General features: G+C 44.8%; 1 protein-coding gene across 2 annotated transcripts in view; it reads left to right on the top strand.

The window, feature by feature from the left end:
* TRIM61 (tripartite motif containing 61) overlaps nucleotides 1-20848 on the top strand; it is a 41191-nt gene extending 20343 nt beyond the window's left edge. Inside the window, exons 4-9 of one of the 2 annotated variants that reach the window (XM_040418642.1) lie at nucleotides 7619-7641; nucleotides 15508-15644; nucleotides 17368-17453; nucleotides 17554-17661; nucleotides 19055-19646; nucleotides 20018-20848. In XM_040418642.1, coding sequence (XP_040274576.1) covers nucleotides 7619-7641; nucleotides 15508-15644; nucleotides 17368-17453; nucleotides 17554-17661; nucleotides 19055-19646; nucleotides 20018-20169 — 1098 coding nt within the window. In that variant the 3' untranslated portion in view covers nucleotides 20170-20848. The remainder of the gene's footprint in view (nucleotides 1-7618; nucleotides 7642-15507; nucleotides 15645-17367; nucleotides 17454-17553; nucleotides 17662-19054; nucleotides 19647-20017) is intronic. The other variant, XM_040418643.1, reaches the window with a different exon arrangement.
* Nucleotides 20849-25674: the final 4826 nt, after the last annotated feature.

Genomic DNA, 25674 nt, shown 5'->3' on the forward strand with positions numbered 1-25674 from the left:
AGGAAGAGGCTTCATCCTCAATCCCCAGAATAGGCAAAATAAACAGCAATGACGCCAGGGTCGGGGGGCGACTGATGGGTTTTCTATCCTCCTGGAGTCAGGTAACTTCAGATCCCTGGGTGCTAAATGTAATCTCTCACGGTTACAGGATAGAGTTCACATCAGTCCCCCCGAGAAGATTCTGCATCACACCTCAGAGCAGATCAGATCTTCCAAAAATCTGGCAGGGCGTCCAGGACCTCTTAGAGCTAGGGGTAATTCAAAAGGTTCCTATCTCAGAGGAAAGGAGAGGTTTTTATTCCAGTCTTTTTTTAGTAAAAAAACCAGACCAATCCTTTCGCACGATAATAAACCTAAAACCCCTAAACAGGTCTATTCTATACAGGAGGTTCAGGATGGAGACCATCCCATCCACAATCCCTCTGATTCCAAAAGGGGCGTTCATGTCGTCAATCGATCTAAAGGACGCTTACTACCATGTCCCCATCCATCATCTTTCCCAAAAATATCTAAGATTCGCTCTAAGAGGACCAGACAGGTCTATCCATCACTTCCAATATGTCGCCCTCCCTTTCGGTATTTCCTCGGCCCCCAGGGTCTTCACAAAAGTCGTGGTAGAGATGGTGGCCTACCTTCGTCAGGAAGGAATCACAATCATTCCATATCTCGACGACTTTTTAATTCTGGGCAAGACAGAATCCGAGAACCGTTTGGCAACCCAAAGATTCTCGGAATTCTTAAAAAACCTTGGCTGGATTATAAATACAAAAAAATCCACCCTAACCCCGTCCATGAGAATAAAGTTCCTGGGTGTGGAACTAGATTCGTCCTTGTTGATGACCTTCCTCCCTCAGGACAAGGCTACTGCACTGACAGTGAAGATCAGAACATTCCAGAGGGCTCGCAATTGCTCCATCAGAAAGGCCATGAGTCTCCTGGGAAGCCTAACCGCATGCATTCCCTCAGTGGCATGGTGCCAAAGCCACACAAGAGTAATCCAAAATTGGATCTTAACTATCTGGGACGGAAGACAAGTAAGTCTAGACAGGATTTTTCGGATCCCTCAGGCCGTAAAAACAGACTTGGATTGGTGGAAAGTAAAAAGACGACTGCTAGGAGGCCTTCAGTGGCGGAACCATCCCGCCGTACAGGTAATCACGGACGCAAGCCTCGGAGGCTGGGGAGCAAAGATAGGAGATCATCTTCTACAGGGTACCTGGCCTGCCGAGATAAAACACAGATCCTCCAACTACCGAGAACTATACGCAGTCCTGGAGGCATTATTAAAGGGAGAGTGTCTTCTAAAAGGGCGACACCTAAGAATAATGTCAGACAATACCACAACGGTGGGGACAAGGTCCCGGCCTCTTGGAGAGATAGCAAAAAGAATTTTCTCCTGGGCAGAAGAGAACGCTTTATCTCTGTCCGCCATCCACCTAAGGGGCTGCGAAAACGTAGTAGCAGATTTTCTGAGCAGAGAGACAGTAGATCCAGGAGAATGGTCTCTGAACAGGAATATCTTCCAGAAGATCGCAGAAAGATGGGGCTGTCCAGAGGTAGACTTATTCGCCTCCAGAAGAAATGCGCAGGTAAAATGTTTCTGCTCCCTAAACCCAGGAGACAGTCTATGGGCAATCGATGCCCTGTCAATACAATGGAAATGGAAACTAGCCTACGCCTTTCCCCCAATACCACTAATACCGCGGGTCGTCCAGAAGCTCCTGGAGGAACCAACTACTCTCATTCTGATAGCCCCTCTATGGCCAAAGAGAAGTTGGTACTCCACTCTAAAACAGCTATCGCTGGAAGATCCGTGGGAGATTCCCTTCCAGAGGGATATTCTAGTCCAGGGCCCTCTTCTTCATCCAGACCCAGGTATATTCAGACTGTCAGCCTGGATCCTGAGAGCGAGACATTAAGAAGCAGAGGACTTTCGGAGAAGGTGATACTTACTCTGAGGGCGAGTAGAAAAAAGGTGACCTCCTCCATCTACCTTAAGATCTGGAAGAAATACTGTTCCTGGTTAGGAGTTGAGCACCCAGACACCACCTCTCCTCCCATCAACAGAATTTTGGACTTTCTACAGTGCGGCCTTGAGTTAGGCCTGAGACCTAGTACTCTGAAGGTCCAAATTTCTGCCCTCAGCTCCTTCTATGACTGCAGCCTGGCCAACCATAGATGGATCAGGAGGTTCTTCAGAGCAGTTTCTAGATTGAGACCCTCTCTGAGATCCAGAGCTCCGACTTGGGATCTTAACATCGTCCTGGAGGGCCTAACAAAACCTCCATTTGTACCATTATCTGAGATCTCTTTAAAACACCTTTCTCTAAAAACTGCCTTTCTGATCGCTATCACCTCAGCCAGACGCATTGGAGAGATCCAGGCCTTTTCTTGTAAAGAGCCCTACCTCCAGATTAGCAAAGATTATATCCGTCTAACTCTCGACCCAGGTTTTCTCCCTAAGGTAGTCTCACCTTTCCATCTAGAGCAGGAGATCTTCCTACCCTCTATCCCTAGGTCCGAACATACATGGTCTAGAGATAGGTTACATCTCCTGGATGTTAGGGACATAGTTATCCATTACCTGGATTCTACCAGAGATTTCAGGGTGGATAACAACCTTCTTATTCAGTTTTCAGGGAAAAATAAAGGAAAGAAGTTAGCCAGGTCTTCCATAGCCAGATGGATCAAATCCACTATTGAATGCTGCTACAAGATCCAGAACAAACCCAGTCCTGGTAATATTAAAGCCCATTCTACTAGGGCCACTGCCTCTTCTTGGGCCGAGAAAGGAGGGGTCTCGCTGGACCAGATCTGTAAAGCCGCAACCTGGTCTAGCACTAATACTTTTGTAAGACACTATCGTCTTAATCTTCCGGATGCGAATGAAGCTCTTTTCGGCCGGAAGGTTTTACAGGCGATATCCCCACCCATTTAGTTATCTGATATGTCTCAATGTGGGCCGTCATGGTGGATGAAATGGAAAAACCGCAATTAGACTTACCGGTAATTCCGTTTCCTTGAATCCACCATGACGGCCCATACTATTCCCCTTCCCAAAAAAAAAAAAAAAAAAAAAAATGTTTTTTGTATATAAGTTGCATATACATGCAGATGATTATTTAAGAGTTTAAGGGTATAAATCAATATCCTTTTACTTTTTGTTCCACCTTTCGGGTAATTGTAAAGCACTGAGGAGGTGGAGGGGTGGGGGGTTCTTAAACTCTCTATGTGTTCCTGCCCCTACAGAGGTCAAGGGTCAATCTCAATGTGGGCCGTCATGGTGGATTCAAGGAAACGGAATTACCGGTAAGTCTAATTGCGGTTTTTTTCCAAAGTTTTATTTTTTATTTTTTTCCAGTATTAGAACGCAGGAAATACTATACATATGTGTTATCGTAATTGCACTGACGCTTAGAATAAAAGTAAAAGGTCAGTTTTACCACATGGAGAATGCCGTAAAAACAAAACCCATAAAACTGTGGCAGAATTTTATTTTATTTTTTTCCCCCCCAATACATTGTATGCAACTGTAAATGATGCCTTTAGAAGCCGGCAAATGTGAGCGGGACAATGGAAGTTTATTAGGGAAAACGGTACAATTGAAGAGAGCTGGTACCTGTTGGGACGACTCTAGTCTTGGTACAAGATGAGATACGGTTGGGTGTCTTTTAGCAGTTTACCAAACATATTCAAGATAGTCATACAATCAATATGGGCTTAAAGTGCAGACTCTCAGCTTTAATTTGAGGGTATTCTCATCCTAATTGGAGGAAGGGTTAAGGAATTACAGCTCTAATATGTAGCTGCCTCTTTTTCAATGGACCAAAGGTAATAGGACAATTGTCTGAAAAGCTATTTAATGGTCTGCATGGGATATTCCCTCATTAGTCCATTAATTAAGCAGGTAAAAGATCTGGAGTTTATAAGTTGTGGCATTTGCATTGGGAAGCTGTTGCTGTGAACCCACAACATCTGTTTCACTTCTGCTGAGAGCTCCTTTGACCAGATCATCATTAGGCTGAAAAAAAAATCCATCTGAGAGATGGTGAAAATGTTAGGAGTGGCCAAATGAACAGTTTGGTACATTCTGGTTAAAAAGAGTGCAAAGCTGAGCTCGGGAATTCAAAAAGGCCTGGACATCCACGGAAGACAATGGTGGATGGTAGCAGAATCCTTTCCATGGTGAAGAAAACCCCTTCACAACATCCACCCAAGTGAAGAACACTCTCCAGGGAAGTAGGTGCATCAGTATCCAAGTCTACCATTAAGAGAAGACGTCATAAGCACAAATACAGAGGGTTCACAACAAGGTGCAAACCATTAATCTGCCTTAAAAATAAAGGCCAGATTAGACATTGCAACAACCCCCACACCCAAAAGCGCACCATTTACTGTGCTCTTTAAACTGACATTTCTGTAAGACACTTTATGAATGGGGCAGGAGTGCATGTTGCTTCTCCTGCCCGTGCACCCCGGAGATTTACCAACTCCTGGCATAGCACACGGGTACCCATGTGCTATGCCAGGATTAGCAGGTTCCTGCTTGGTTAAGCTAAGAGCTGACATACAGGACTTTTAGCTTAGCGGAGCAGGCAGGAGCCTGCACCGCTCAACTAATTCTGGCATAGCACCCATGTGCTATGCCAGTAGTTAGTAAACCTCCGGGGGGCATGGTCAGGAGCAGCAATATGCCTCACTGCCTGTACACACTGCTGCGGCCCCATTCATAAAGTGTCTACAGCCTGTACTCTGTACACTGCTGAGAAGTCAGCAGTGTACAGAAATGTCAATTTTAAGCGCTTTAGGTATGGAAAACACTAAGAAAAATACAAAATCCGTTAATAAAGTATATTAAAACTATTAGAGCATTGTGGACATGCAGGGCTCCAGACTAAAAAAAAATATCAAGGAGGCATTGGCTCCTAACCTAAAAAATTTAGGAGCCAAACTAAAATTTTTAGTCGCCAAACTTAAAATACATATAATTACTGTACGGTATAATAAACCACACGTCTTACCTAGGGTTGTCACGATAACAACATTTTTACTCTATTTCGATACCATAAAGTATTGCGATACTCGATACCACGTGAAAAAAATAAAACCCCAAAAAAGCCGCCTGCATTCCAGATTTTATGGAATGTCTGGACCATAATAGAACAGTCCGATACAAATTTTTGTTGGGACAAGGTGACAAAAAAAAGGCAAATTGCAATATTTTATTTATTTTTTATTTTTTTCTGCTATGGTGTTCAAGCGCATAGGAGATTTTTAAATATTTTAATAGTGGTTCACACTTATTCGGGCATGGCGATATGTAAATTTATTTATATATTTTATATGTAAAATTGGGCAAGGGGGTGATTTAAACTTAATATTTTGGTGTTTTAACCTTTTTTTTTAATTTAATTTTATATATTTTTTTTTTTACTTTTTACCCCCTTAGGGGCTAGAACCTGGGATCTTTCATCCCTTGTCCTATTCACCCTGACAGAGCTCTATGAGGGTGAATAGGACCTCACACTCTCCCTGCTGCTCTGTGCACACAGCAGCATGGAGCTGACTATGGAAGCCAGGACTTCAATAGCGTCCTGGCTGCCCAGGCTTACACTGCTGGGGCTACGATCGGAACTGCCACTGACACCAATGATAATACTTGGGGGGGTTGGGGGCGCACTGCACCACCAATGATTTTACTTTATAATGTTGGGGGGGGGGGGGTGTTCGTTTATGAATATCGTTTATGCTTAATACAAACGCAGGCTGCGGGTGCCGGACATATCCCATATCCAGCTTCTATGACTGCGCGCTGCGATCCACCGCTATTAACCCCTCAGATGCCGCACCTGGGGGGTTAATAGCGGCGGATCGCAGCACGCAGACATACAGGCCGGATATGGGATTTGTCTGGCACCCGCAGCCTGCGTTTGTATTAAAGGGACACTGACAGGCCCAATAAGCATATTTAGCTATATATATGCATGCATAGTTCTTCTAATGTGTATTAAAAACATAAGTATAACCCCTGTCCACCTTATAAATACAGCAAAATCATGTTTGATAACCTGATGTAATCACTCTTCTTTCTGCCCAAGGGGCGGCGTTTCAGCTCCACATGGGCGCGCACACACGCGCCCCAACAGAGATCCCCGCGCATGCCCAATAGAAAGCTATGGGATCTCAGAACGTCGGGGACAGCAGAAGCCGCCCAGCGAAGTGAATATTGATGAGCTGGGCGGCGCTTGAAACCGGTGGTTGGGGCGCGTGTGTGCTCGCTCATGTGGAGCTGAAACGCCGCCCCTTGGTCAGAAAGAGCAATTGCATCAGGTTATCAAACATGATTTTGCTGTATTTATAAGGTGGACAGGGGTTATACTTGTTTTTAAGACACACACATAGGTCTTCTATCTCTTCTATCTGTGTCCCTTTAAGCATAAACGATATTCATTGGTGGCGCAGTGGCCATAGCCCTCATCAGCCTATTGGTGGCAGCAGCAGTACAGGGGGTCCTCCAGCCACAGCTCTCGACGCTCTGTTCTCCTTGTAGGTGTGGGTCCCAGAGGTGGGACCCATGCCTCAGACAATGGGGGCATGTCCTAGCGATATGCCCCCATTGTATCTGATGGGAATACCCCTTTAAGACAAAAGTTAAGATTTTTTATTCTAGTGAAAGGTCCTCTTTAAACTTAGGATGTTCATGGTGCAAATAACCGGCTTGTTACTCTTAATCTATGAGTCATTATTACTGTGATACCAAATATGTATAGACTTACTTATTTTTGTACAATAGCACAACATGGGGGGGGGTAGTGACAGGGGCCCCATTACTGCCGTTGATAGATGCTGTTGTCACTATTGACCATTACATCTAAGGCTACTTACCGTTTGTCCTCCGCTCCGCTCAGCAGGCGGACCCCTGAACGCAGCTTGCAGCGTTCGGGTGTCCGCCTGGCCGTGCGGAGGCAAACGGATCCGTCCAGACTTACAATGTAAGTCAATGGGGACGGATCCGTTTGAAGTTGACACAGTATGGCTCAATTTTCAAACGGATCCGTCCCCCATTGACTTTCAATGTAAAGTCAAAACGGATCTGTTTGCATTATCATGAACAAAAAAAAAATAAATTTTTTTTTGTTCATGGTAATGTGAACTGATCTAAACATTTGCATATAGGTGCGGATCCGTCTGTGCAGATACCAGACGGATCCGACCTAAACGCAGGTATGAAAGTAGCCTAAGGAGTTAAGTAGCTGCGATTGGAGTTTTCTATTCTGACCATTACAGCGAGAGCCAGCTAGTCAGTAGGGTCTCCAGCTGTGATGCCAAGCACTGTATCGTCACATCCTGTTTGGGGTCTGCATCAGGGTTAATGACTAGGTTGCCTGGGACTGAACACGCCTGCTCTGAGAAATGTTTATTTAATATTTTTTTTTTTTTAAGTATAAAACATTGCTTCACTCTGAAAGGGCAAATTAATCGCCGACCCCTAGTTTATATATGGTCAGCCTGAGGCCTCAGGTGGCTCTATACAATGTCCATATCCATAGGCCCTAGTCATAAATGATGTCAGATGACTTGTGTGTTTAGGTAACCTTTCTTTCCTTTCCATTTACAGGTGGCTTGTGGCCTTAATAAAAGGTGCGTATTTTGTCAAACTCCCAGGGGTGCCTCTCACTAACTTTTTTAGCAATGCGTAGTGTTCGTAGATGCCCTAAATATCTGCTATTCATCTCGATGAATGTCATGTTTTTACATGTGATTCCTCAAAAGTGCATTGAAGTGATGGTATTGTAGTCACATAGTACCGAGCTGGGGCATCAAAACCTAAATGGATAGATTAATTGCCAGACCATAATTCTATTTACACATGAAGATTTGTGATCAGTGGGGAGGGGAATGTGTTTTAAACCCTACATGCTGGAATTTTGGTGTCAGTCCCAAATTACCTTTTTTTTGGGGCCTAGAGAAACAAAATTGTGACCCTGCTCTTTTATTATACTCCACGGTTGGAATGTGGTCATGTGTAGCCTGCGTAGCTAATGAAAGCCAAATTTATCAGGTACGACTTTTTAAAAATTTTTGCAGCCTCAGTAACATCTCAGTATGAGAAAAATGTATCACACTTTGGGGGAGATTTTTTTTTGCCCATAGAAAACTGATTCCACCTTTCATTTGCCAAAGGAGATTTTGAAAAATCCAGTTTTCCTTTTTATACCAGTTTTTATAGTCCCCCATTGTGACATTTGATAAATAACAGCAACGCAGACTCTAACAAAACTGACTTAAAAAATTTCTCAATTAATCTGCTCCAAATTAGCATATTAAAGGCAATGTGTCGTCAGAAAACAACCTATTGTTTAAATCACCTTTTTATGTTTAACATGGTTTTTAAAGAGGGTTTTTAGTGCTTATTTTTTATTTTCCATGTCAACATCTATATTTAAACTAAAACCATAAAATCCTGTGGTTTTTGCACTGGTCACTAAGCCTAAGGCCCCTTTCACACGAGCGTGACAGATTAGGTCCGGATGCGTTCAGGGTGCGTTCAGTGAAACTCGCACTATTTTGCAAGCAAGTTCAGTCAGTTTTGTCTGCGATTGCGTTCAGTTTTTTCCGCGCGGGTGCAATGCGTTTTGATGCGTTTTTCACGCACGTGATAAAAAACTGAAGATTTACAAACAACATCTCTTAGCAACCATCAGTGAAAAACGCATCGCACCCGCACTTGCTTGCGGATGCAATGCGTTTTTCACGCAGCCCCATTCACTTCTATGGGGCCAGGGCTGAGTGAAAAACGCAGAATATAGAACATGATGTGATTTTCACGCAACGCAGAACTGATGCGTGAAAAAAAACGCTCATGTACACAGACCCATTGAAATGAATGGGTCAGGATTCAGTGCGGGTGCAATGCGTTCACCTCACGCATCGCATCTGCGCGGAATACTCGCCAGTGTGAAAGGGGCCTAATAGGTACCACTTCTTGGTCTGTACATATCATTTTACTGCAGTTACCTGCTTAACTGTCATTCTAATCCTGACAGTAATGATAGCACCTCTATATATACACCGTATTTTTCGCCCCATAAGACGCACTTTTTCTCCCCCCAAAATGGGAAAATGCCCCTGGGTCTTATGGGGCGAATGCTGGCAGTTTTACATCGCAAGCTGCGATGAGCGGGCACTCGGGCAGGGACTGGGAGGAGGAGGAGCTGGGGGCTGGCAATAGCGGCGGGGCGGTGCAGTCAGTGTACTATAGCCCCGCCGCTCCGGGATACTAATATAAGATGTCTTATTCAATTAATAGTTATTAAACATGCCCCCTCACTCCTAATAGTACCTTACATCCTAACCGCTTCAGTAAAATGCAGGCCGGGCGGGCGGCAGTGTAACTCCCTGATGTCACGTGCCGGCGCCGCCTACTTTATGAATGAAGCAGGCGGCGCAGGCAAGTGACGTCAGTGAGTGACGCGCCGGCCGTCCTGCCTGCCTGCATTGTACTGAAGCGGTTAGGATGTAAGGTACTATTAGGAGTGAGGGGGCATGTTTAACCGCCTCAGCCCCCCCAGCTTAAACACCCTTAATGACCAGACCACTTTTTACAATTCTGCACTACACTACTTTTCACGGTTTATTGCTCAGTCATACAACTTACCACCCAAATGAATTTTACCTCCTTTTCTTCTCACTAATAGCTTTCATTTGGTGGTATTTCATTGCTGCTGACATTTTTACTTTTTATTTTATTAATCGAAATTTAACAAAATTTTTGCAAAAAAATTTAAATTTTTACTTTCAGTTGTAATTTTATTTTTATTTTTAAAACTACATTTCTATATAAATTTTTCTCAAAATTTATTGTTCTACATGTCTTTGATTAAAAAAAAATGTTTGGGTAAAAGTTACAGCGTTTACAAACTATGGTACAAGAATTAGAATTTCCGCATTTTGAAGCAACTCTGACTTTCTGAGCACCTGTCATGTTTCCTGAGGTTCTACAATGGCCAGACAGTAAACACCCCACAAATGACCCCATTTCCGAAAGTAGACACCCTAAGGTATTCACTGATAGGCATAGTGAGTTCATAGAACTTTTTATTTTTTGTCACAAGTTAGCGGAAAATTATTTTTTTTATTTTTATTTTTTCTTACAAAGTCTCATATTCCACTAACTTGTGATAAAAATTAAAAACTTCCATGAACTCACTATGCCCATCACGAAATACCTTGGGGTGTCTTCTTTCCAAAATGGGGTCACTTGTGGGGTAGTTATACTGCCCTGGCATTTTAGGGGCCCTAATGCGTGAGAAGTCTGGAATCCAAATGTGTAAAAAATGCCCTGTAAAATCCTAAAAGTACTTATTGGAATTTGGGCCCCTTTGCCCACCTAGGCTGCAAAAAAGTGTCACACATGTGGTATTGCCGTACTCAGGAGAAGTAGGGCAGTGTATTTTGGGGTGTATTTTTACATATACCCATGCTGGGTGAGAGAAATATCTCTCTAAAAGTCAACTTTTCCCATTTTTTTTTTTTGTCATTATAGAAAGATATTTCTCTCACCCAGCATGGGTATATGTAAAAAGACACCCCAAAACACATTGCCCAACTTCTCCTGAGTACAGCTATACCACATGTGTGACACCTTTTTGCAGCCTAGGTGCGCAAAGGGGCCCAAATTCCAATGAGTATTTTTTAGGAGGGCATTTGGATCCCAGACTTCTTCTCACGCTTTAGGGCCCCTAAAATGCCAGGGCAGTATAAATACCCTACATGTGACCCCATTTTGGAAAGAAGACACCCCAAGGTATTCCATGAGGGGCATGGCGAGTTCATAGAATTTTTTTTTTTTTTTTTGGCACAAAAAAAAAAATTCCGCTAACTTGTGCCAAAAAATAAAATTTTACATGAACTCGCCATGCCCCTCACAAAATACCTTGAGGTGTCTTCTTTCCAAAATGGGGTCACATGTGGGGTATTTATACTGCCCTGGCATTTTAGGAGCCCTAAAGCGTGAGAAGAAGTCTGGAATATAAATGTCAAAAAAATTTTATGCATTTGGATTCCGTGAGGGGTATGGTGAGTTCATGTGAGATTTTATTTTGTCACAAGTTAGTGGAATATGAGACTTTGCAAGAAAAAACAAAAAAAAAAAAAATATATCAATTTCCGCTAACTTGTGCCAAAAAAATGTCTGAATGGAGCCTTACAGGGGGTGATCAATGACAGGGGGGTGATCAGGGAGTCTATATGGGGCTCCATTCAGAGGTCCGTATGTGTTTTGCGTATCCGCGGATCCATGGATCGGATCCGCAAAACACATATGGACGTCTGAATGGAGCCTGACAGGGGGGTGATCAGGGAGTCTAATATGTGGTGATCAGGGGTTAATAAGTGATGGGGGGGGTGTAATGTAGTGGTGTTTGGTGCTACTTATTACAGAGCTGCCTGTGTCCTCTGGTGGTCGATCCCCCCCCGTAACAGTGCCAGCTGCAGATCCCCCCTGTAACAGTGCCAGCTGCAGATCCCCCCTGTAACAGTGCCAGCTGCAGATCCCCCCTGTAACAGTGCCAGCTGCAGATCCCCCCTGTAACAGTGCCAGCTGCAGATCCCCCCTGTAACAGTGCCAGCTGCAGATCCCCCCTGTAACAGTGCCAGCTGCAGATCCCCCCTGTAACAGTGCCAGCTGCAGATCCCCCCTGTAACAGTGCCAGCTGCAGATCCCCCCTGTAACAGTGCCAGCTGCAGATCCCCCCTGTAACAGTGCCAGCTGCAGATCCCCCCTGTAACAGTGCCAGCTGCAGATCCCCCCTGTAACAGTGCCAGCTGCAGATCCCCCCTGTAACAGTGCCAGCTGCAGATCCCCCCTGTAACAGTGCCAGCTGCAGATCCCCCCTGTAACAGTGCCAGCTGCAGATCCCCCCTGTAACAGTGCCAGCTGCAGATCCCCCCTGTAACAGTGCCAGCTGCAGATCCCCCCTGTAACAGTGCCAGCTGCAGATCCCCCCTGTAACAGTGCCAGCTGCAGATCCCCCCTGTAACAGTGCCAGCTGCAGATCCCCCCCTGTAACAGTGCCAGCTGCAGACCCCCCCCTGTAACAGTGCCAGCTGCAGATCCCCCCCTGTAACAGTGCCAGCTGCAGATCCCCCCTGTAACAGTGCCAGCTGCAGATCCCCCCCTGTAACAGTGCCAGCTGCAGATCCCCCCTGTAACAGTGCCAGCTGCAGATCCCCCCTGTAACAGTGCCAGCTGCAGATCCCCCCTGTAACAGTGCCAGCTGCAGATCCCCCCTGTAACAGTGCCAGCTGCAGATCCCCCCTGTAACAGTGCCAGCTGCAGATCCCCCCTGTAACAGTGCCAGCTGCAGATCCCCCCTGTAACAGTGCCAGCTGCAGATCCCCCCTGTAACAGTGCCAGCTGCAGATCCCCCCTGTAACAGTGCCAGCTGCAGATCCCCCCTGTAACAGTGCCAGCTGCAGATCCCCCCTGTAACAGTGCCAGCTGCAGATCCCCCCTGTAACAGTGCCAGCTGCAGATCCCCCCTGTAACAGTGCCAGCTGCAGATCCCCCCTGTAACAGTGCCAGCTGCAGATCCCCCCTGTAACAGTGCCAGCTGCAGATCCCCCCTGTAACAGTGCCAGCTGCAGATCCCCCCTGTAACAGTGCCAGCTGCAGATCCCCCCTGTAACAGTGCCAGCTGCAGATCCCCCCTGTAACAGTGCCAGCTGCAGATCCCCCCTGTAACAGTGCCAGCTGCAGATCCCCCCTGTAACAGTGCCAGCTGCAGATCCCCCCTGTAACAGTGCCAGCTGCAGATCCCCCCTGTAACAGTGCCAGCTGCAGATCCCCCCTGTAACAGTGCCAGCTGCAGATCCCCCCTGTAACAGTGCCAGCTGCAGATCCCCCCTGTAACAGTGCCAGCTGCAGATCCCCCCTGTAACAGTGCCAGCTGCAGATCCCCCCTGTAACAGTGCCAGCTGCAGATCCCCCCTGTAACAGTGCCAGCTGCAGATCCCCCCTGTAACAGTGCCAGCTGCAGATCCCCCCTGTAACAGTGCCAGCTGCAGATCCCCCCTGTAACAGTGCCAGCTGCAGATCCCCCCCCCTGTAACAGTGCCAGCTGCAGATCCCCCCCCCCCCTGTAACAGTGCCAGCTGCAGATCCCCCCCCCCCCCTGTAACAGTGCCAGCCGCAGATCCCCCCCCCCCCTGTAACAGTGCCAGCCGCAGATCCCCCCCCCCCCCCTGTAACAGTGCCAGCCGCAGATCCCCCCAAAATTGTCCCAGAAGGTGTACATGGCCTTTTAAAGGGGTTGTCTTACTTCAGCTAGTGGCATTTATCACGTAGAGGAAGTTAATACAAGCCACTTATGTATTGTCAACACTTGAAAATGGATCACAGGTGGAGTGGCACTGCTAGTTTTCCCCCAATGTTCCCCAAAGCCTTGAAACAGACTTCAAGTATAATGCACAAAAAGAGAAAAAACGAGGTGGCACTCGCCAAAGTCATGAATTCTTCTATTCAAGGCAGATACCTGTTTGCATCAAACAGGGGCGGACAATCGTACCAAGCAAGTTTGCAGCTCGTGGCGACGGCCACTTCGAGCAAGCTGCGCTTCCTCAGCCCACTGAGGAATTGTGCCACTGCCCATACTGTTTCCTTGGCTTGGTTAATTTTTCCGTCACATTATACACTGCTCGTTTCCATAGTCAGCTGTGCTTGCTGGTGGCCAGGACCTTGGGAGCGCAAATGGGCTAGTGCGAGGAGGCGGGGAAAGCATCCTATGGTAGTAATGAGCCTAAGCCTGTACTAGGGTTAAAGGGTCATTATGTCTATATCCGTTCATGTCAGCAGGTGGCAGCACTGAACTGTGATATAGTGATTTCTGTATAGAATAATGGAGCATATTCTATTATTTTATACAAGTTGTAGTCTGATTGCAAGTTGTGGTTCACTTTGAAAGTTTTTTGAAAAATATAAACATTAAAATCGCCCCCTTTCCTCAATCAAAAATGATTGAACAAGTAAAAACAACCATATTCATTGCTGTGTGTTAAAACTCCTGTACGGTTATACATTTTAAAAAAACGTATCCCATATGGTAAATAATGTAACAGGGGGTAATAGAAATGGGCAATTTAGTTTTTTGTTTTTATCACTTCCGTAAAAAAAAAATCAAAGTGATCAGTGATACCCTGACATGGTATTAGCAAAAAATACAGATCGTCCCTCAAAAATGAGCAATCTCCTCTCCGTAAACATAATTATAAGTTATGAGAGTTAGAATACAGCAATGATGAGAAAAAAACAAGTTTATTTTCAGTATTAAAACGCAAGAATACAGTATCTTCATACTTGTACTGACCTGGAGAAAAGAGCACAAGTTGGTTTTACTGCATAGTGAACGTCGTAAAAATAAAACCTATAAAACTGGCGATTTTTTTATTTATTTTTTTCTATTTGGATTTTTTTTCCGTGCTTCCCACTGCATTGTATGCAATATTAAATAGTTGTATTAAAGTACAACTTGTCCTGCAAAAAACAAGGCTTCATACAGCTATGTGAACAGAAAAATAAAGTTATGGCTCCAAGAAGGCAGGGAGCAAAAAACAAGAACGGAAAATTGCTGCGTCAGGAAAGGGTTAAAGGGAGTCTGTCACCTTTTGAAAGGTTGGAATGCCAGCTTTCAAACCAGGTCAGGCCCATGTTTCTAGCTGGTACCAATCCTAAGATATGAGCAGCTAAAGCAGCCCCCCGCTCTTCAGTCTGGTTTGCTTTGGGCACTTGGAGCAGCAGAGCTGGGCACTTAGCTGTTTTCCAGCAGAATAAAAGTGCTTTTCCTGGACATGGACTACAGACACAGTGCACACGGGTATGCTTGGAATGTGTCCGCAATCTTCTATGGTACAGTGCTCTTGGATTGGTGAAAAAGAGGTGACAGACTCCCTTTAAAGGGGTTGTCCAGGTTCAGAGCTGAACCCGGGCATCCCTCCATTTTCACCCCGGCAGCCCCCCTGACAGCATCGGAGCAGTTCATGCTCATTTTGGGAGATCTGGTGACGTACCGGGGCTCTCCATGGGGCTGCAAGGGACCCCGGTGACGTCACCGGCACTGATGGGTGGGATTTAGCTCTGCCCTAGCCAGTAAAACGGCTAGGGCAGAGCTAAAGCCCACCCCTCAGAGCCGGTGATGGCAGTGTGTTATTGAAAACAAAAGAGCCCGTGCCCTGTGCGATTTAGCGCAGGCAAGGGAGCGCATCGGAGCATGAGATGCTCCGATGCTACGGGTTCAGCTTTGAACCCGGACAACCCCTTTAAGTGACCTCGTGCAACCAACAGGCTACAGACCAGTAGACTAAGCTTTGCTTGTAAAGCATAGGCTACAGATTGCGGTCACTCGCGTTCTGCTGCTGAAACCCAATACCTTTTTAAAATTTCCGTTTGTCATTATGGTCATTCCTTGAAGCGTAATTTTACATTGATTTTATTTTTGTTCCCAATTACAGGATGAAATCTAATCTTGAACTTATGCAGTTCTGTGGTGATCACGGTGAAGAAGTCTTGAGATTTGAACCTCAGTGTGTAGATGTACAGGCTGTACTAGATGCAGTTTCTGCCCTGAAAATTACAAGCCCCTCCAATGGTTAGCGGCTCTTACAGCTTTTTATTTTCATTATTTATAGTCTGTTTCATCTTACCTGTGCCGCCGCTTTTTTTTTCTTTTTTCTTTTCTTTTCTTTTTCTTTTTTTTTTTTTTTGGAAAATAATTAGAGTAGCCGCTATTTTCTCTTGGAGAGTCGTTATTGAAAATCTTAATTTTTAGAACTACAGTTAGAAATCTATACACAAAAAACAGTTTTGTTTCATTTTTGGATCTTACCTGGATGTTTGTCTATGGCTTATTAGGTGATATAGACTTACAGGGGGATTTCCTCGCTGGGATGTCCTGACTAATCATAGTTATAATGCAGACACATTGGTTTCCCTTAACTTCACAGAAAACCATGCAGTGTAGCAGTATGTCACAAGCTATGGTGGAATACCATTGTTAACCCCTTAGTGACCACCCCTATGTGTTTTTACGGTGGTCACTAAGGGGCCTAAGGCTGGGCTGCTTTTTTACGGTGGCCCAGTCTAATCGCTACACGGGTCTCCTGGACCTGGCTCTCCCGTGAGAGCCACGGCCCTGCTCTAACAGCCCGGTCCGGCAGGAGTGCCGATCCGGGCTGTTTAACACTTTACATGCCGCAGGCAATGGCGCCTGCCGCATGTATAATTGTGACAGAGAGTGGACTCCCTCTGTATCCCATCGGCACCCTGCAAATGCAATCGCCCTGGTCCCAGCTGTCGTAATGTTCCAGCAGGCTGCGCCAGAGAGGCAATGTTAAAATAGCATTGCTATTAAAATGCAATGCATTATAAGGATTATGCATTGCATTTTAAAAGCAATCAAAATACTGTCTGTTATAGTCTCCTTGTGGGACTATTAAGTGGTAAAAAAACGAAAGAGAAAAAAACGTATTAAAAAAAATTATTTGTTTTCCATAGAAAATGCACTTTTCAATGAAAAAATTGCAAAAAAAAACCTCCACCGTATATTTGGCATTGTCGCATCCGTAATGGACTACGTAAATATCACATAAATTATCCCCTACGGTGAACGCTGTAAAAAGGACAGAATTGCTAATTTATTCTTAGTTGCCACCGAAAAAAACTTAAGTGATCAAAAAGCGCCACTTACTCCAAAATGATACCAATGAAAAATACAAGTCGTCCCGCAAAAATCAAGCCCTCACACAACTCTATAGAAAGAAAAATAAAAAAGTTATGGGTCTTGGGAAGCGGCAATGTAATATTTTTTTTCTTTTTTAAAAAGGGGTTTTGCTGCAAAAAAGTAGTAAAACCTAAAACTAGATGTATTTGGTATCACTGTAATTCTACTGACCCAGAGAATAAAGAAACTGTTTATACCGAAAAATGAACACCATAAAATTTATAACGTAAAAAGGCAGTGGCAGTATTGCTGTTTATCCCATCTCCCTCTCAGAAAGAGTTAATAAAAGTTAATCAGAAAGTTGTGTAACCCCAAAATGGCACCATTAAAAACTACGTCTTGCCCTGCAAAAAACGAGCTTTCATAAAGCTATATAGACGGAAAAATAAATGTTATAGCTCTTGGAACGCGACAATGAAAAAGAAAAACGCTTGGTCAGTAAGAACCAAAACTGGCTGGTCACAAAGGGGTTAAAGTAGTTGTTGCCAAGATCTGTGTAAGAGATGGAGTTTGTCCTGGGAGAAATAAGTGGAATTTCCAAATGTAATACCTGACTTAATATTTTTCTTTTTTTTTTTTCTTTTTGTTGTAGATGTGCATAAGCAAAATGGAAGCTTTTCATTTAGGTCTGTGTCAAGAAGTTGGAATAATGCAGTGATAACTAATAAGAAGTATTCCGTAAGTGGCCACACCTTCTCTTAATTAACAAGCGAGCTGTGTCCTATGCATTCTGCATTATACATAGTCCGTGGTCATCCCCGTATATCTTTCTTTCCAGCCTTTTCAGGATCAAGAACTTACTTATCTTCAAGGTCAAATGCAAAAAATGTCCATACGCTTTGTATGTATCACAAAGATGCCCGAGTATCAGCACTTGAGCTATGAGGTAACATCTGCCTAAGGTGCTTTTCTTGCTAAAAACTTTAAAGAGCCTCTGTTAGCATGATCAACCCTACCAAGCAGTATGCCTGGTTTAATACGGTTAATCATTCTGACAGAGGCTCTTTAAATTATTTAAGTTCTTACCTTTTGCTTTGCAGAGGCTTTCCATAAAATATCTGAATAAAGCCTCATGCACAACACGGTATCAGTTTTGTGGTTGCAAAATGAGGTTCTGCCAAACACTGTTCTGTGTGCCCTCTGCTATTTATTTATTTTTTTTTTTTTACTGGATCTGTTGACTTCAATGGTTCCATGGTCTGCAATTTGCGACCAAGTAAAAACATGTTCTGTATTTTTGCAGAATGGATTAGGGATCGACCGATTATCGGTTTTACCGATATCTGCCGATATTCATATATTTTGCCGATATTCCGATAACGTATCAGGAACACAGATCACGCTGCTGACAGCGCTCTCCGCGTTCCCTCAGCAGCACAGGGGATAAGGAAGCAGTGTCTCCCTCCCCCTGTGCTGCCGCCAATGAGAGGAAGGAGGACAAGAGAAGGGGAGGGGTTATGGCCACTGCGCCACCAATGAAGATACCTCTCATTAATTCATTTTCAGGAGGCGGGAGCTGGCTGCAGAATCACATAGCCGGCTCCCAACCTCTATGAGCAATAGCTGCGATCTGCGGTAGTTAACCCCTCAGGTGCCGCGGATCGCAGCTACCGCTCATAGAGGTTGGGAGCCGGCTATGTGATTCTGCAGCCAGCTCCCGCCTTCTGTATATGAATGAATGAGAGAGTTATCTTCATTGGTGGCGCAGTGCGCCCCCCTAAGCCCCCCAGTATTAATCATTGGTGGCGCAGTGCGCCCCCCACCCCAGTATTAAAAACATTGGTGGCGCAGTGCGCCCCCCCAAGCCCCCCCAGTTTTAATCATTGGTGGCAGTGGCCACAGGATCTCCTCTCTCCTGCTCCTCCGATCGGAGCCCCAGGGTGAATAGGACAAGGGTTCTAGTCCCTAAGGGGGCTAAAAGTTAGTTAAAAAAAAGATTTACAAAAAAAAACTACACGTTAACAATAAACATATTAATTTTCAGCAGATTTGTGTAGGAATTTTATTTAATTTTTTTAAATGAAAATTCCCAGAATATCGGTATAAAAAATCGTCTATCTGCCTGAAAATTCACAAATTATCGGTATCGGCCCTAAAAAAATCAATCTGTCGATCCCTAGAATGGATATACAGATGTGGAAAGCACGTCCGTTCCATTCTAGAAAGTTGAGTTGCCTATGGAGGCAGTTGTACTAAAGGTTGATTGTGTAGTTCTGTAAAGTACTGTACATATACTGACAAAACATGTAGCCCACGATGATTTTGTATTTAATCGGTAGGAACTTCGTCTGAAGTATTACGAGCCATCTGTCTTACAAGAAAAAGAGGCAGTCTCTGCGCCTGAAAGACTAAGGCCATTTGTTTGCAATAATGTTAATAATTTCACCTTCAATATGTCACTAACAAATGGTGTAACATTCACTGGCCTGAAAAGACAAGAGACCTTTGACATGGATTGTACAGCTTACGGTAAAGATGTATTCAAAGACAAATCCACAAAAACAGACTCTGGGAAAATGGGGCAAAAGGACAGCCATATTGCATGTGCACAGAAAAAGGATAATCCAGTCAAGACTCATGACTTTCCTAGCACTTCCTCAGGTGGACTGACCACTAACTTGTCCTCTGACGTTAAAGGGTGCAAAACCCCTAAACTCTGTGATGCTACCAGCAGCAAAGCCTTGTTTCCAAATTTTTGCTTTGGAAAATCGGATATTGTAATTGTACAGAGGCCTGCTAGGAATGAGAAATTGTATAAAAAGCTGAGGTCCACAGCAAGCTTAGCAAAGAGTGCTGGGTCAGTTGTGACCGTGACTGCTGTGGCTGACAGATCAACTAATGTATTTAGCAATGGAGTTGGTAATGCAGAAGGTAGGACTCCTGGTTATCTAAATCCTCTCTTCCCCCACTGTCCAAAAAGAACCGATGAGATTTCTCATGATGTCTGTATACAACAGTTTGAATAGTATGTACTTGTTCAAGTATCTCACTGCAGTAGAAGGGGTTCCTCATAGTTCTGATCTTGCCTAAATAGATACAATTTATACATTACCTGTTATTGGGAAATGTTGTGGGATTTTAATGTGTAAACCTTTTTTCTTTTGAAAGGTTTTTTCATTTCCTCACTTCTTTTGGACATTATATATAATTTATATTCAGATGATCAGGGTGGAGGAGAATCTGTTATATCTGTGACCACCCAGACATACCTTTTCTTATAAATGTTTGTTTTAAATTTACAGAGAACATGTCTGTCAATTCCGCCTCCTCAGAAGAATTTTATGATGCAAGTTCTACTATAAATCCAGCTGCGGAAGAGACCTGTGAACAGAGGAGCAGGCCTAACTCCACAGAAGGTGATGAATCGTCAACCTTACCAAGGAGTCCGCATTAATGCTGTTCCGCCATTTGTGTGTCGTAGTATAGTTAATGACGGGGTGCCTCCAGTTAAAGTTTAGACTTGCCACAGTCCTGATGAAGGATTTGTCCTTGTGCTGGAACCCCTGTATATAACTGATAAACCTTGTGCCCCATGGATATAAGCATTACTTACCAAAGCTTTACTTGCACTCCTAAAAGCTTGAATGGGTCCACAGTGCTCACCAGCTAAAGTTCTCCCACCAAGGCAGGTTCTGCCAAGCTGGAGAGGTCTTCAGGTACTCCATTTTCTGCTCATTTACAATTTCTCTTGTACAGCTTTGCTCTGATCAAAACCTGACTGTGTAGGTAACCCTTGAGTCCAGGAAGATGCATAGAAAGTTTAGTGGGGTCTTCACCTCACATTGTACATTTACTTTAAATGTTTTAGCTTTTCTGTGGCAAAATGAATGGAAGAAAAGTGCCACTCTGCTTCAGCTGTGATCAATGTCCAAAATAACAGATGGATGTTTTAGTGCAAGTGAAGGTAAACTCCTAAAGCAAAAAACACCTTACTACTACATCACTATATGCAGTGCTCATCAGACTTTCACCTCCAAACTTTACACCGGATCTGTTTGATGTGCAAACACGTTCCCTGCAAACATTGGAGTTGATTAAGAAGAGGTCCATTATATCTGACATGACACTGCAATGCCACTAGACTGAGTCACCAGAAACCACTCAAGCGGCTGCAGCTTGAGAACCACACCAAACCTCTCCCAATAACCTGGCTTCCTGGACCCATGTTAATGTGCCATGGGAGTAGGAAAAGCCATCATTCTGTGTAAGCAGTGGGGGTCCTGGCTAGGACCAGTCACAGAATGACTGAACCAGTCACTTGAGAATTACAGCTCCTTCATTGTAATACTAGAAACAATATGGTTTCCTTTTGTTGATCCGAGGCTCTGTGCCAGAGTTATAATAGTTTTTTTTTTTTTTATATATATATGCAAACTATACATTTGGTGTAATTGGGTCATCACCATTGCTCTTGTTGCACCCAAGCTCTGCTCCTTTCTGTAGCAAGTCTTTCCCTGGCTGCCTTGATTGACAGGCAGCTGCAAAGCAGTGAGGGTGGGGCTGGCCACGGAAAGGAATGGCGCTTGGGTGCAGCAAGAGCACTGGTGATTCCCTCATTGCACCAAAGACCTAATTTGCATATTAAGAAAAAGTATACAGACTCTGGAACACATCAAAAGAAAAACTGCATTTTAATTTGATGAACCACAATTGTGTTTATGCAAACTGTTTCATAGGGAAGTCGCTGGTTAGTCTTTTTAATGACCTTAATGGTAAGCCATCAATGTTATTCCTGGAAACTGTCATTTACAATTTTCGGTTTTGATAGATTATGTAACTTACTGATGTGCAAAACTTTAGATATGGTGCAAATTCATCAATTTATATGCAATTGTGTCACACATTACAAGGTTTATCTTATAGGGGTTGTGCAGAGGGGGGGGGGGGGGGTTTATATTGATGACCTATTCTCGGTATAGGTAATCAATATTAGATTGGCGGAGATCTGACTCACACCGATTATTTATGTGAAGAGGAGGTGGTGCTCATCCTCTTCAATATTACGCTGTGCTGCAGCATAGAATTACAATTGCTTGTCCCATTCATTTGAATAGGACGAGCACTTGAAATTATACTAGAAAACTTGCATGAGTGCTGTCTCCCCTTCAAACAGCTGATCGCTGTGGGTGCCAGCAGTCGGACCCCCACCAATCTTATATTGATGATCTATCCTGAGCGTAGGTCACCAATATACATCCCAGCACAGCCCTTTAATCCCATAATTAAAGGTCTGCAGCAGCATCTTTTTTTTTATTGGATTTTTATTTTTATTCATTGTTCATACAATAAACATTACAATTACGTATGTAGCAGTGTGTGTCCTCACAATTCTTCCTGAAAATACCCTTTTGCAGTTTGCTGAAAGACATCTACAAAAATTAAAGTGCTTATGGCTCATGACACTTAAACTGTAGTGAAATAAGTAATAATGCTTCTTGTGTTGGAAATTGGTAAAATTTCTTTTGAAATCTTGTCAAGACGGGGTTTACTTCTGTAGTAAAATGACTTGCTCTGGAATGCTACATCTCAAAAATGTTTTAACATTTGGTCCACACTGTTCATTACGTGCTCCTTTTCATATGCAGGGGCGGCTGTGCCCGCCCGTTCAGTGTTTTCAGTACACATCACTACTGCCAGTCCAGTACTTTACAGTAAAATGCATCTTTGCCCCATCTAAGAGAATTGGGCTAGGTTGCACAGCTTACTCGCTGAATAGGTGCTGATGGGGACTGCTGTGCTTTACTACTTATGATTTATTACGCCTAGAAAAGATCATAGTATACACAAAATCCCATAACTTAACTATTGCTTCAGACAACTGCCAGCTGATGCGTCAATGCTACCAACTGAATTCCTTCACCCATACAGAATCTGACCGAATATAGCATGATTTTAGTTTTCCCCTTACCCATGTCTGCTGTCTCCATGACTCCACGGCCAATAACTGGGTCAGCTGTATAGCAGTTACCTGTAAGTACATGCATGTCAGTGGACAACTAGACCCCCTACTACAGAGGTGAGGAATGTAAACTGAAGTTAGAAATGGTGCATCATGGAGCCTGAGTGATAAACCTGAGGTAACTTTACATCTTAAAGGGAGTCTGTCATCAACATTTCACCTTTGTAACCCTTCCCATATGTTTCTAGCATCCTTACAGTTAATAAAAACGTTACCGTTAGCATCAATCCTGGACTTATAAAACCAGCAAAAAACATCTTTGTAGCATATGCAAATGAGGGCTCACAGGTGCCCAGGGGCGACGTTACCCTCGTAGGTGCCCTGCTAGCTCAGCCTTTTCTTCGCTTCCCTCCACCCCTTCCTTCCCTCTGACTGCCTATCTACTAACTTTTTGTTTCGCCAAGATCCCGCGCCTGCGCATTAATTACTGTGATGCCGTACAAGGAATGGGCATCACAGTTCGCATGCGCCGGACTGAGTGCCCAGGCGCGGGATCTCGGCGAAACAAAAAGTTAGTAGATAGGCAGTCAGAGGGAAGCGAAGAAAAGGCTGAGCTAGCAGGGCACCTAAGAGGGTAACGCCGCCCCTGGGCACCTGTGAGCCCTCATTTGCATATGCTACAAAGATGTTTTTTTGCTGGTTTTATAAGTCCAGGATTGATGCTAAAGGTAACGTTTTTATTAACTGTAAGGATGCTAGAAACCTATGGGAAGGGTTACAAAGGTGAAATGTTGATGACAGACTCCCTTTAACTTTATCCAAGCCCCATCATCCCTGGTGTCCTGTTAGTATCATACAGGGGCGTGTGTATATTTTGTTATACTGGCTCTGAGGTGACTAGCAGGGGATCTCTGTAAAGGTACCATTCCTTCGAATGAAACTGTGGGAGCATGTATAACTCATCGCTGGCCAAAGGGTTAATTTTTAGTTTTTACGTGGAGGGACTCTTCGTGGTAACAAATCAGTTTTTCCTAAAATGGAAATGTATTGGCAGAATGGGGTGGCTCTACTAATCAATAGGGATGGGATGGTGCTCAATATCTGTGTGAACTCCACACACCAAAAATTTATGCAGAAATGTAGTTAAGGCCTCCTGCACACGACCGTTGTGTGCACCCGTGGCCGTTGTGCCGTTTTCCGTTTTTTTTCGCGGACCCATTGAATTTCAATGGGTCCGTGGAAAAAACGGAAAATGCACCGTTTTGCAGCCGCATCCGTGATCCGTGTTTCCTGGCCGTGAAAAAAATATGACCTGTCCTATTTTTTTCACGGCCAACGGTTCACGGACCCATTCAAGTCAATGGGTCCGTGAAAGAACACGGATGCACACAAGATTGGCATCCGTGTCCGTGATCCGTGGCCTTAGGTTAGTTTTTATACAGACGGATCCGAAGATCCGTCTGCATAAAGCTTTTTCAAAGCTGAGTTTTCACTTCGTGAAAACTCAGAACCGACAGTATATTCTAACACAGAAGCGTTCCCATGGTGATGGGGACGCTTCTAGTTAGAATACACTACAAACTGTATACAAGACTGCCCCCTGCTGCCTGGCAGCACCCGATCTCTTACAGGGGGCCGTGATCAGCACAATTAACCCCTTCAGGTGCGGCACCTGAAAGGGTTAATTGTACTATCATATCCCCCTGTAAGAGATCAGGGCTGCCAGGCAGACACCCCCCCCCCCCCTCCCCAGTTTGAATATCATTGATGGCCAGTGCGGCCCCCCCCCTATTGTAATAATTCGTTGGTGGCACAGTGTGCGCCCCCCATCGGCCCCCCCTCCCTCTATAGCATTAACAACATTGGTGGCCAGTGTGCGGCCTCCCATCCCCCCCCCCCCCCCCAATCATTGGTGGCAGCGGAGTTCCGATCGGAGTCACCGGTTTAATCGCTGGGGCTCCGATCGGTAACCATGGCAACCAGGACGCTACTACAGTCCTGGTTACCATGGTTACTTAGCAACAGTACAATAGTCAAAGATTCATACTTACCTGCTGCTGCGATGTTCGTGTCCGGCCGGGAGCTCCACCTACTGGTAAGTGACAGCCTCAGGTCTGTGCGGCGCATTGCTAAATGAACTGTCACTTACCAGTAGGAGGAGCTCCCGGCCGGACGCAGAGATCGCAGCTCCCAGGTAAGTATGAATCTTTTACTATTGTACTATTGCTAGTAACCCGCTGCCACCAATGATCGGGGGGAAGGGGGGGGGGGGGGGGGAGATGGGAGGCCGCACACTGGCCACCAATGTTGTTAATGCTATAGAGGGAGGGGGGGCCGATGGGGGGCGCACACTGTGCCACCAACGAATTATTACAATAGAGGGGGGGGCGCACACTGTGCCACCAACGATTTATTACAATAGAGGGAGGGAGGGGGCGCACACTGTGCCACCAACGATTTATTACAATAGAGGGAGGAAGGGGGGGGCGCACACTGTGCCACCAACGATTTATTACAATAGAGAGAGGAAGGGGGGGGGCGCACACTGTGCCACCAACGATTTATTACAATAGAGGGAGGAAGGGGGGGGGGCGCACACTGTGCCACCAACGATTTATTACAATAGAGGGAGGAAGGGGGGGGGGCACACTGGCCACCAATGATATTCAAACTGGGGAGGGGGGGGGGGGGTCTGCCCCCTGCTGCCTGGCAGCCCTGATCTCTTACAGGGGGATATGATAGTACAATTAACCCCTTCAGGTGCGGCACTTGAGGGGTTATTTGTGCTGATCACGGCCCCCTGTAAGAGATCGGATGCTGCCAGGCAGCAGGGGGCAGTCATGTACACAGTTTGTAGTATATTCTAACTAGAAGCGTCCCCATCACCATAGGAACGCCTCTGTGTTAGAATATACTGTCGGAAATGAGGTTACACGATCTAACTCATATCCGACAGTATATTCTAACATAGAGGCGTTCCCATGGTGATGGGGACGCTTC

The sequence above is a fragment of the Bufo bufo genome, chromosome 2 (genome assembly GCF_905171765.1).
Source record: "Bufo bufo chromosome 2, aBufBuf1.1, whole genome shotgun sequence".
Lineage (NCBI taxonomy): Eukaryota > Metazoa > Chordata > Amphibia > Anura > Bufonidae > Bufo > Bufo bufo.